Source organism: Stegostoma tigrinum, chromosome 11 (assembly GCF_030684315.1).
Source record: "Stegostoma tigrinum isolate sSteTig4 chromosome 11, sSteTig4.hap1, whole genome shotgun sequence".
In the NCBI taxonomy this organism is placed as follows: Eukaryota; Metazoa; Chordata; class Chondrichthyes; order Orectolobiformes; family Stegostomatidae; genus Stegostoma; species Stegostoma tigrinum.
Window position 1 is genome coordinate 27,308,968 of NC_081364.1, and position 12,284 is coordinate 27,321,251.

Here is a 12,284-nt window from a genome sequence, read left to right on the forward strand (position 1 = left end):
GATTAAGAGAATAAATATCTTTCTAACAATGCAAGAACTGTTACAGAAAACCAATCAATTCACTCACCAGAAAATGAATAAATCACAATGCGAGCCTCTTTTTCAGGTAGTGAATTTTCAGAGAATAAAATGTTCCAAAGCTTAAAAATTGTTTTGTTTTGTTTCATTTTTTCCCCTCTTGATGTCTTAATCCAATCTTTCTTCCCCTCTACCGGATTTGGCACTGAATTTAGCAATTTTAATATTTATCTTCTCAATCTTTCCTCATCTTATTTCTCAATTGTTAAAACCCACTGGTTAAAGACATACCTTGTTAGTCCTGTTATTCACCAAATTGCGGATACCATGTTCCTCTCACATGGTTATCATCACTGGGCACTTCCAGCAATTTGGTGGGCATAAAACACTGAGCTGGAAGATTCAGACAACTTAAGCACCAAGTTACCAGATTAATTGAAATCAATTATTAAAATTATAGCTCAGAAACATGAGAAGTGTACATCATTATTTAGTTACAATAAAGATCTTGTAATGAAAGATTATTGGTCAATTTAGGTGGAACATAAGAAAAATAAATTTGGACTCTTGATATTCATTCCCTGATGGCTGTATTTGAAAACAAAAACTTTCATTTAGATCCAGCAGGAGGAGAACTAATTTCTTTGGTTTGCTTTTTCAAAATACAAGCAAGTAGAAACATCAGCAATTTCTCCTAAGATGCATGTAAACTTTTTTTTCATTCACAGCATGAGGGCTTTGCTGGCTCGGCAGCATTTATTGCCCATCCCTAATTGCCCCAGAGAGCAGTTCAGACTCAACCACATTGCTGTGGGTCTGGAGTCACATGCAGCCCAGATCAGGTAAGGATGGCAGTTTCCTTCCTTAAAGGATATTAGTGAACCAGATGGGTTTTTCCAACAATCGACAACGAATTCACAGTCATTATTAGACTCTTAATTCCAGATATTTTATTGAATTCAAATTCTGCCAGCTGCCATGGCAGGATTCAAACCCAGGTCCCCAGAACATTATCTGGGTCTCGGGATTAACAGTCCAGCAATAATACCACTCGGCCATTACCTCCCCCTATAAAAATACATTCTTAGGTTTCATTATTGACGTCTGTCAGTGAAGCAAAGGCAATGGTACTTTTTTTTAAAATCAGGTTAGAAAGATTGCTTTAGCCAAGCTTAAAATTCCACATACATGCACATTTAATACATTTTAATGTTAATTTTGCTTTTCTAAATTATCAATGCCACAAATATAGTAGTCTGAAAATTGTTAGCTACCTAATTATACAAGTTGCATAATTATTATTTTTTAAACTAACAAATTACTTTTGCTATGAATGCTATTCCAAATTAATAATAATTCTACCACAATTTGTCAATATCCTTTACTTGATAAAGAATGGAAACATTTTATGAAGTTATGTCAGTGTAGTGCATATATTGGAGTAATTAGTCAAGTATCAATTAGTAACTTTTTTCAAAATAAAAAGTCAACAAGTAATACCATGAAGAGTATAATCCTTTTACAGCTTGCTCGTCTTCACTCCATCGGGATGGATTCTCATACTTGCATGCACGACCACCACATGCCATTGAGCACTGCATATGGCCTGGGATAACATGCCGCAGGCGTTCTCCAACTTTGGTATACTTGGCTGTTGGACGTCGCATACTGCCTGAAATGAAGAAACAGGCAATCAAGTACATTTCAAAGTGGCAAGGTAATAATTGTAATTCAAATGAATTTATTTAAGGACTTTGTTTAATCAAGCTGTGAAAATAGTTGACTCTAACATTTATTTTCTTGTAGTAAACACATACTAATTGTTAGACAAAATGTCAGAATACAAAAGGCATAGCATTGGAAGATTTGAAACAAATTATTTAATTTACTTTAAGTAAACAATCAACTTTCAAGCATACCATTTTATGCCTGTAATAATTTTACAAATTACAAGACTAATGCAGCGCAGGAATACACATCAGAAATTCAAAATCAGGTTTCCCAAAACTTTCCATTTAGTAAAATCCCCTATATCAGCCCATGTTGGGAGGGTTCAAGTTCTCTCATAATATTAACCCTACAACATTTAGTGCACCTTTATAGACTAAATGTACAATTTATATACATCTATTTCACAATCACTATTTGAAATTTGGTTTAAAAATAAATTGCAGCTTTATCAACATCCAAGACACACTTCTATAAAAACATGCACGGAACTGTGGATGTAGTCAAAAATAAACAGTTGAAACAAAATACACCAAAAAAACTAAAAATGTTGCAGTTTGAAATGTATGCATATATCTATTATAGTGAAATCCTAAATAATAACATCAAAGTGAAGTACTTCTTCCTGGTAATAGGCTAGTTTTAGCCTCTTCAATACTGACTGATGATACAGCAACCATAACCTGGTGAGATGTAGATGAAAGCATCTCGATGGCTGAGCTCCGACGTCTCTGCAAAACTCTGACCAGGCTATCAGAAGCAGAGCGCCTCTGACTCTGGATGAAGCCGCTCAAATACTCTACTGCTGAATGCCTTCTGGAAGATCCCTGCATGATGATTTGCTTGAAACACTCAAGACTGCCACCACTGAACAGCTACAGCTTGCAAAAAAAAACAAGATTACAGGGAAGTTACACTGCAATCTAATGATATTCTGATAGACTACATCAGTCCTTTAGGAGAGGCTAAGGAGTTTCCATAGTAACAACTAGCAGAGCCAATTATGATAGTCCATGTCATGTCATGTTGCAGTTTGGGAAAGGTATCATTCTATTCGGCAATATCTTTGCAGTTTAATAGACCAATTGTGCAGCTGCTTCATATATCAGGTTTGGAAGCTTTGTGTTTGTGTATATCAATGTAGCATGTTAAATAAAATGAATTATTCTTTGATCCATTCTGTAAATGCAACGGAATAATAAACTTGACAGGAAAAAAGAAATCAGTCTTTCATGCATGTGCTAATTGACAAAGAACCTCACAGTATTAGCTCACCTTCCTGCACTAAGTTTGTAAATCCAGCTGATCAGTCTTTTTTCAGTTGACAAATAAAATGCTCTATGAATATGGCGAGCTTCTGCCTCGATCATCCTTTCAGTTACTGAATTCCTGGTCCCTACCATGTGGGTGAAAAAAAAACATTTTGCTATCTCCCCTCTCACCCTTCAACCATTTACTTTAAAGCTATGCCCCTGTTCAGAAAAGTGAGGGGTCTGAAGTAGAATTTGCTCCCCTGCACCAGGAGGGAATTGCCTGGTTCCCTCACAAATTGACAATATGGACCATTGTTTTTCTAACAAAATCAGTACTGTGCATTACTAATTTATTCACAGCATCATAGAATCATACAGCATGGAAACAGACTTTTTGATACAAATAGTCCATGCCAACCATGTTCCCGAACTAGACCAATCCCACCGGCCTGTGTTTGGCCTGTGTCCCTCCAAACCTTTCCTGTTCCTGTACTTATCCAAATGTCTTTTAACTGTACTTGCATCCCAATTGTTCTAATTTACACTACAGTATTAAAATAAAGCTAAACTGAATTCAATTTCACAACTAGCAAATATGAATTTTGAACTCACTGCCTCTGGGTTGTTAGTTCAGTAAAGTAGCTCAGCAAGTTTATTAAAACATGAAATATTAATTTACCTTTGTCTGAAGTTACAATATACCTCCTATGTTCTAATGAAGAGTAAGGCAGTTCAGGATGTAGGGAAATTCTTGTAGCCATGGCAGCATCTGTTGAAATATACATAGATATCTAATTTATTGTAATGGCACACACGTGCTATGTTTGCTCCTAGATTTCCCATAAGACACCTTACCTATCATGTTTTCCATTATATGCTCATCGAATCAGGGAATTACGTCCCTTTGTCAATATTCCTGGAGGGAAACTCAGAAAATATGATTAACTCTAAAGAATAAACGTATGATCATTTAGCAGCCGACCTTAACATAAATTGCATTTATTTCAATGCAAGAAGTCTGACAGATGAACTTAGAGCATGGTTGGGAATGTGGAATATCATAACTATTAAAGAAACATGGCTCAGGGAGGTATAGGACGAGCAGCTTAATGTTCCAGGGCATCGATGCTTTGGGAGGAATAGAAAGGAGCAAGACAAGATAGGAGGGGGATGGTGTTTTTATGTAAGGATAACATTTCAGTCGTACTGAGGGAGGATATTCCTGGGAAAACTTCCACTGAAATTATCTGGATGAAATTAAGAAATAAGAAAGGGATGATCACCTTATCGAGATTGTGCTAAAAAGAGTAACTAAAGGGAAGAATAGGGCCCCCTTAAAGATCAATGAGGCCACCTACATGTGGAACCAGAGGAGATTGTGTCCTCCCACAATAATTGGTGGGAAGTTGAGAAGCAAATATGTAAGGAGATCTCAGATATCTGTAAAAATAGTAGCGGATTTTAACTTTCCAAATGTACACTGGGACTGCCCTAATTTTAACAACTTGGAATAAGAGGAACTTGTTAAGTGTGTACAAGAAAATTTTCTTATTCTGTATGTGAATGTACCAACTAGAGAAGGAGCAAAGCCTGACCTTCTGTTGGGAAATGAGACAGGTCAAGTGAGCAAGGTATCAGTAGAGAAGCACTTTTAGGCAAGTGATCATAATTCTAAACGGTTTTAAAATAGTTGTGGAAAATTATAGACGTGATCTACAAGTTAAATTGGAAGGTGGCCAATTTTGATAGCCATGAGGTAGGACCTTTCAAAAATTGATTGGGGGAGGCTATTGGCAGGTAAGAGGATGATTAGAAAATAGGACGCCTTCAAAAATGAGATAATGAGATCAGAGACAGACACTGTGTTCCTGTTAGTGCGAAGGGCAAGACTGGTAGGTGTAGAGAATGCTGAATGGAAAAACTGAAGCTCTGGTCAAGAAAAAGGATGGGGTAAACATCAGGTTTAGATGGCAGAGATCGAGTGAATCCCTCAAGGAGTATAAGGGGAGTAGCAGTATACTTAAGAACTAAATCAGGAGAGCAAAAAGGGACACAGGATAGCTTTGGCAAATAGGGTTAAGGACGATCCAAAGAGATCCTACAAATACAATAAGGAAAAAAAAATAGTAACTAAGGGGAAAGAATAGGACCCCCTTAGAGATCAATGAGGCCACCTACACGTGGAACCAGAGGAGATAAGTGAGATTCTAAAAGATATTTTGTGTCAGAATTAACTGTGCAGAAGGAAGCTAGTGAACTTGGCAAAATAAACAGCAATGTTTTGAAAACTGTCCATGACAGAAGAGGAAGTGCAGAGGTCTTAAAATCCATAAAGGTAGATCAATCCTGCAGGACTAGATTAGATGTAACCCAGAGCTTTGTGTGGAAGGTAGGTAAGAGACTGCTGCCCCTCTTGCTGAGATATTTGTATCATCAACAGCCATGTGAGAGGTTCCAGGAGCTAGAAGGAGGCTAATGTAGTGCCGTTATTTAAGAACGGTGACGAGGCAAAGCCAGGGAACTAGACACCAGTGAGACTGAATTCAGTGTCAAGCAAATTGTTGCAGGGGATTCTGAGGGACCAGATTTACATTCATTTGAAAAGGCAAAGACTGATTATGGATAGTCAACATGGCGTTGTGCTTGGGAAATCATGTCTCACTGACCTGATTGTGATTTTTGAATCAGTTACAAAGATGATCGATGAAGGCAAAATGGTAGACGTTGTCTGTATGGATTTGAGCAAGGCATTTGACAAGGTTCCACATGATAGACTGATTAGCAAGATTATATCACATGAAATCAGATGCGCCAAGGAATGGCAGATGTGATAATGTGAGGTTTTGCATTTTCATAAGGCAAACCAGTGCAGGACTTATACAGTTAATGGTAGGATGTCAGGGAGTGTTACCAAACAAACTGACCTAGGGATGCAGGCTCATTGTTCCTTGAAAGTAGAAGTGCCGGTTGACAGATGAGTGAAGGTGGCGTTTGGCACGCTCACCTTCATTGGTCAGTGCACTGAGTATTGGAGCAGGGAGATCATGTTGCGACTGCAGAAGACAGTGACGCCACTTTGGTGTCCCTGCTATAGGAAAGATGTTGTTCAACTTAAAAAGATTCAGATAAGATTTACAAGGATGTTGCCAGGATTGGAAGGTTTGAGTTGTACAGAAAGGCTGAATAGGCTGGGGCTTTTTCCCTGGAGCATCAGGGACTGAGGGGTGACCTTTGAGAGATTTATAAAATCATAAGGGGCATAGACAGGATGAATAGCAAAGATCTTGTTCCCCAGGCAAGGGGTTCCAAAACTAAGGGGCACAGGTTTAAGGTGAGAGCAGAAAGATTTAAAAAGGGACCTAAAGGACACTTTTCCACACAAAGGGTGATGTGTGTATGGAACAAGCCGCCAGCAGAAGCGGTGGAGGAAGGCACAATTACACCACTTAAAAGGCATCTGGATGGGTACATGAATAGGTAGGGTTTACAGGGATGTGGGCCAAAAGCTGAGAATGGGGCTAGATCACTTGAGGATATCTGGTTGGCAAGGATAAGTTGGGCCGAAGGGTCTGTTTCCACGCTGTGTAACTCTGTGACTGCAAACGCTGTATTGTTGAGCCAATTACACTGCCTGTTCCATAGAGGAAAGCCGCAAAGCACAGGGTAAAATATAGCGTCAAGACACGTACTGTCGTGCATGATTTGTTTTAGCCAGTCCTTAAGACTTCTAAGTATTAAATGAGCTGCTCCGGAAAATAGATCAGCAGCACGAAATTGCCAAACTTCTTAAACAGCTCACGAGGATGACTGTGTGGGAAACGGAAATGCGACCAGGCAAAATATGAGAATTTGGTGTGGACTCTGTGGTAGCTGAACAGAATGAAGAGGAAAAAGTATGAAAAAATGTGGCGCTGGCATCCCAACAATAGTTGTGGTTGCATTAAACATTTAAAACTAGTAGCCTTTTGCTAAAAATTTGCTAAAACTGAATAATAATGATTCAGCCAGAGTTGTCTACATTTTGACGGTTCAAAATTCTTCCTGCCCTTTTGCCCCTGCTTGTCTGCAATTTATAAGGATGCTTTTTGGAGTCTACTCCTGTGAGGACAGTTAGAAAATAATGGTTCATAGCCTTCCATACTCCCCCCCCCCCCCCCCCAACAATGTTAAATTATTATTATTCAGTAATTTATCCAGTTTCACTTGTTAGTTTTCTTAGATTTGCCTAATTCTCCACTTTCCATATATTCTTCGCTGGTGTTTAATGTTTTTGCAATCTCCTAACCTATTTTTCTGTGTTTTCTGAAGTATATAGAAACATACATAGAAAAACAAAAGATAAGAGGAGTCTGTTCAATGCCTTGATCCAGCTCATTTATTCATTATGATCATGACTAATTACCACGCTCAATACTAGGGATAAGGATCCCACCCTCCCCCATATCTCTTGATCTGTTTAGTCGCAAGAGCTATATCTACCTCCTCCTTGAAAGCAAAACCAAGGGAAATATGAAATACCTCTTTAAATATCTGTCATTGCTTTTCCAGAAACCTGCATTTAACCTTTTTAACCCATTCCATTTCAACCAATTTTGGCTTTCAACACTGTTACTGCCTATACTTAAGTTTAAAAGTTCTAAACCAAATTTCTCACCTACCAATTTTTTGTAACTTAATGTGATATGTGAACATGCTACAATCACTCTTATCTAGAGGACTCTTTGCTCTGAGGTAATTTGTTAATTCTACCTCATTGCACATTACCAGTCCAAATTGGTCTGTTCCCTGGTTGGTTCTGGAATATATTGCTCAAAAGAAACTGTCCTGAATACCCTATGAATGCATTCTCTGTCCATAGCACCAGGGGTCAGCAAGCATAGTTTGTGACCTACACCAACCATATCGAAAGTGTCCACTGCAGGAGGAATATCTGCTTCGAGTTGATGAGCCGGACATTGCAATGAGTCAGGAAGTGTAAAATTACTGTGAGTTTGTTTCAGGAAACCATCACATTCCTCAAGTGCAGTATTTCAGATTACGTTTATGGTCATGGACAGGGAGATGCAACTGTAGGAAAGGCAGTTACGTGGATCTAAAAAAGGTATCAATGAGGAGTCTCAGCCTTGCAATTGTTCTATAGCTTTCAGGTTCTTACAGCTTGAGACAGAGAAAGGGGAAGATGGAGCGAGGAGAGACAGAAGGAACTACACAAAGGATGAACAAACCGATCCTTGCACTGTAGTTCAACAGGCCATTCAATCAGGGAATGCAGAACGCAGAATATAGAACATAGAAAATTACAGCGCAGTACAGGCCCTTTGGCCCTCAATGTTGCGCCGACCAGTGAAACCAGTCCGAAGCCCATCTAACCAACACTATTCCATTATCATCCATATGTTTATCCGATGACCATTTAAATGCCCTTAAAGTTGGCAAGTCTACTACTGTTGCAGGCAGGGCATTCCACACCCTTACTACACTGAGTAAAGAACCTACCTCTGACATCTGTCCTATATCTATCACTCCTCAACTTAAAGCTATGTCTCCTCGTGCTAGCCATTGCCATCCAAGGAAAAAGGCAATCACTGTCCACCATATCTAATCCTCTGATCATCCTGTATGCCTCTATTAAGTCACCTCTTAACCTTCTTCTTTCTCCCAAAAACAGCCTCAAGTCCCTCAGCCTTTCCTCATAAGACCTTCCCTACAGACCAGGCAACATCCTGGTAAATCTCGTCTGCACCCTTTCCAATGATTCCATATCCTTCGTATCACGCGGCGACCAGAACTGTACGCAATACTCCAAGTGCGGCCACACCAGAGTTTTGTACAGCTGCAACATGACCTCATGGCTCTAAATCTCAATCCCTCTACCAATAAAACCTAACACACCATACGCCTTCCTAAAAACCCCATCAGCCTGGGTGGAAACTTTCAGGGATCTATGCACATGGACACCGAAATCTCTCTGCTCATCCACACAACCAAGAATCTTACCATTTGCCCAGTACTCTCTATTCCTGTTACTCCTTCCAAAGTGAATCATCTCTCACTTTTCCGCATTAAACGCCATTTGCCACCTCTCAGCCCAGCTCTGCAGCTTATCTATGTCCCTCTGTAACCTGCAACATCCTTCCGCACTGTCCACAACTCCACTGACTTTAGTGTCATCTGCAAATGTACTAACCCATCCTTCTACACCCTCATCCAGGTCATTTATAAAAATGACAAACAGCAGTGGCCCCAAAACAGATCCTTGCGGTATACCATTAGTAACTGAACTCCAGGATGAACATTTCCCATCAACCACCACCCTCTGTCTTCTTACAATTTCTGATCCAAACAGCTAAATCACCCTCAATCCCATGCCTCTGTATTTTCTGCAATAGCCTACCATGGGGAAACTTATCAAATGCTTTACTGAAATCCATATACACCACATCAACCACTTTACCCTCAGGGCAGCACTGCAGCCTCACAGCGCCAGGGACCCGGGTTCGATTCCGGCCTCGGGTAACTGTCTGTGTGGAGTTTGCACATTCTCCCAGTGTCTGCGTGGGTTTCCTCTGGGTGCTCCGGTTTCCTCCCACAATCCAAAGATGTGCAGGCTAGGTGGATCGGCCATGCTAAATTGCCCGTAGTGTTCAGGGGAGTGTGGGTTATAGAGGGATGGGTCTGGGAGGGATGCTTCAGGGGACAGTGTGGACTTGTTGGGCCGAAGGGCCTGTTTCCACACTGTAGGGAATCTAATCTAATCTACCTGTTTGGTCACCTTCTCAAAAGAACTCAATAAAGGTTTGTCAGGCATGGCGTACCCTTCGTAACACCGTGTTGACTATCCTTAATCAAATTATTCCTTTATAGATGATGATAAATCCTCTGTTATAATCCTCTCCAACACTTTACCCACAACCAAAGTAAGGCTTACTGGTCTATTATTACCTGGGTTGTCTCTACTCCTCTTCTTGAACAAGGGGACAACATTTGCTAAACTTCAGTCTTCTGGCACTATTCCTGTAGTCAATGACGACATAAAGATCAAAGCCAAAAGCTCTGCAATCTCCTCCCTAGCTTCCCAGAGAATCCTAGGATAAATCCCATCCGGCCCAGGGGACTTATCTATTTTCACACTTTCCAGAATTGCTAACACCACCTTCTTCTGAACCTCAATCCCATCTAGTCTAATAGCCTACATCTCAGTATTCTCCTCGACAACATTGTCTTTTTCACGTGTGAATACTGACGAAAAATACTTAATGCCTCTACTATCTCTTCAGACTCCACGCACAACTTCCGACTACTATCCTTGACTGGCCCTCCTGCACACATTGGACAAAAACTGACCCATCTAAAGTACTCGAACTATAGCGTCTTCAGTCAATATGTGGAAAGTTAAAGTCCCCCATAACAACTACTCTGTTACTTTTGCTCCTATCCAGAATCATCTTTGCAATCCTTTCCTCTACATCTCTGGAACTTTTCAGAGGCTGTAGAGAACTCCCAACCTCTCCTTTCCTGTTTCTAACCTCAGCCCATTACTACCTCAGTAGACGAATCCTCATCAAACATCCTTTCAGCCACCGTAATACTGTCTTTGACTAACAGTGCCACACCTCCACCTCTTTTACCACCTTCCCTGATCTTACTGAAACATCTAAACCCCGGAAGCTGCAACAACCATTCCTGTCCCTGCTCTATCCATGTCTCTGAAATGGCCACAACATCAAAGTCCCATTTACCAACCCATGCTGCAAGGTCACCCGCCTTTATCTGGATGTTCCTGGCGTTGAAGTAGATATACTTCAAACCACCTTTCTGCCTGCCGGTACACTCCTGCGACCTTGAAACTTTATTCATGACCTCACTACTCTCAACCTCCTGTTCAGTGGAGCTATAAATCAGGTTCCCACCCCCCTGCTGAATTAGTTTAAACCCTCCCAAAGAACATTAGCAAATCCGCCCCCCCCCCAGGATATTGGTGCCCCTCTGGTTCGGGTGTAAACCATTTTATTTGTAGAGGTCCCAGCTACCCCAGAATGAGCCCCAATTATCCAGGCATCTGAATCCCTCCCTCCTGCACCATCCCTGTAGCCACATGTTCAAATGCTCTCTCTCCCTATTCCTCGCCTCCCTAGCACGTGGCATAGGTAACAAGCCAGAGATAACAACTCTGCTTATTCTAGCTCTAAGCTTCCACCCTAGTTCCTTGAATTTCTGCCTTATATCCCCATCCCATCCCTTTTCCTACCTCCGTCATTGGTACCTGTGTCGCTGGTGCCTATGTGGACCATGACTTGGGGCTGCTAACCCTCCCCCTTAAGGATTCCGAAAACACTGAGACATCACACACCCTGGCACCTGGGAGGCAACACACCAACCACGAGTGTCTCTCATTCCCATAGAATTTACGACCTGTTCCCTCTAACTATGGAGGCCCCAATGACTAATGCTCTCCTCCTCTCATCCATTCCCTGAGCAACAGGGACAGACTCTGTGCCAGAGTCCTGTACCCCACAGCTTACCCCTGGTAAGTCATCCCCCACAACAGTATCCAAAACGGTATACTTGTTATTGAGGGGAACGGCCACAGGGGATCCCTGCACTGTCTGCCTGTTCCCTTTCTGTCCCCCGACTGTAACTCATCTACATTTTCCTGTACCTGGCATGTGACTACCTCTCTTTAACTACTCTCAATTATGCCCTCATCCTCCCAAATGATCTGAAGTTCATCCAACTCCAGTTCCCTAACGTGGTTTCCAAGGAGCTAGGGTTGGATACACTTGCCACAGGTGAAGTCAGTGGGGATACTAGAGATGACCCATACCTCCCACATTCTACAGGAGGAGCATGCAACTGCCCAAACATCCATTCCCACTGTCTGAATTCCCAAACAGGCTGTGGACGAAAAAAAAACCACTAGTAACCTTACCAAATCAGCGCTCAAAAGGCAGAGAGATAGACACTGTTCTCTGTAGACAAAGAACACAAGTCCTGAAGGCTGTGTTACCCACCTAGGACACAGGATAAGGACTCCTTGTCAGCACTGCAATGGAACAGACAGTGGGAGGAGCAGGTTCCAGCATTCATAGCCAAATGAAAGGTGGAACTAAAAGATGTTCTGCTGAGTAGTAGGAACAGCAATGGACTAAATTAAAAAGCAAAACAAAAAAGGTAACAATTGTCAGATTTACAATCTGATCTACAAACAAATTGACACAGTGTATATAATACCAGGCTGTTGAATACATAGCTCAAAGATTGCATCGGAAAAATGGGTTTCAATTC

The 12,284-nt window shown here is 41.2% G+C and overlaps 1 protein-coding gene across 7 annotated transcripts in view; it reads right to left on the minus strand.

Moving 5' to 3' along the window:
• LOC125460612 (protein tyrosine phosphatase domain-containing protein 1-like) overlaps nt 1–12,284 on the minus strand; it is a 153,003-nt gene that overhangs the window by 62,106 nt on the left and 78,613 nt on the right. For 5 of the 7 annotated variants that reach the window (XM_048548259.2, XM_048548256.2, XM_048548254.2 and 2 more), the window contains 2 exons: nt 3,679–3,768; nt 1,519–1,690 (listed from right to left, as the gene is read on the minus strand). In XM_048548259.2, coding sequence (XP_048404216.1) covers nt 1,519–1,690; nt 3,679–3,760 — 254 coding nt within the window. In that variant the 5' untranslated portion in view covers nt 3,761–3,768. Of the gene's footprint in view, nt 1–1,518; nt 1,691–2,365; nt 2,652–3,678; nt 3,769–12,284 lie in introns of those variants that run through there. The other 2 variants (XR_007249288.2, XM_048548253.2) reach the window with 1 other exon arrangement.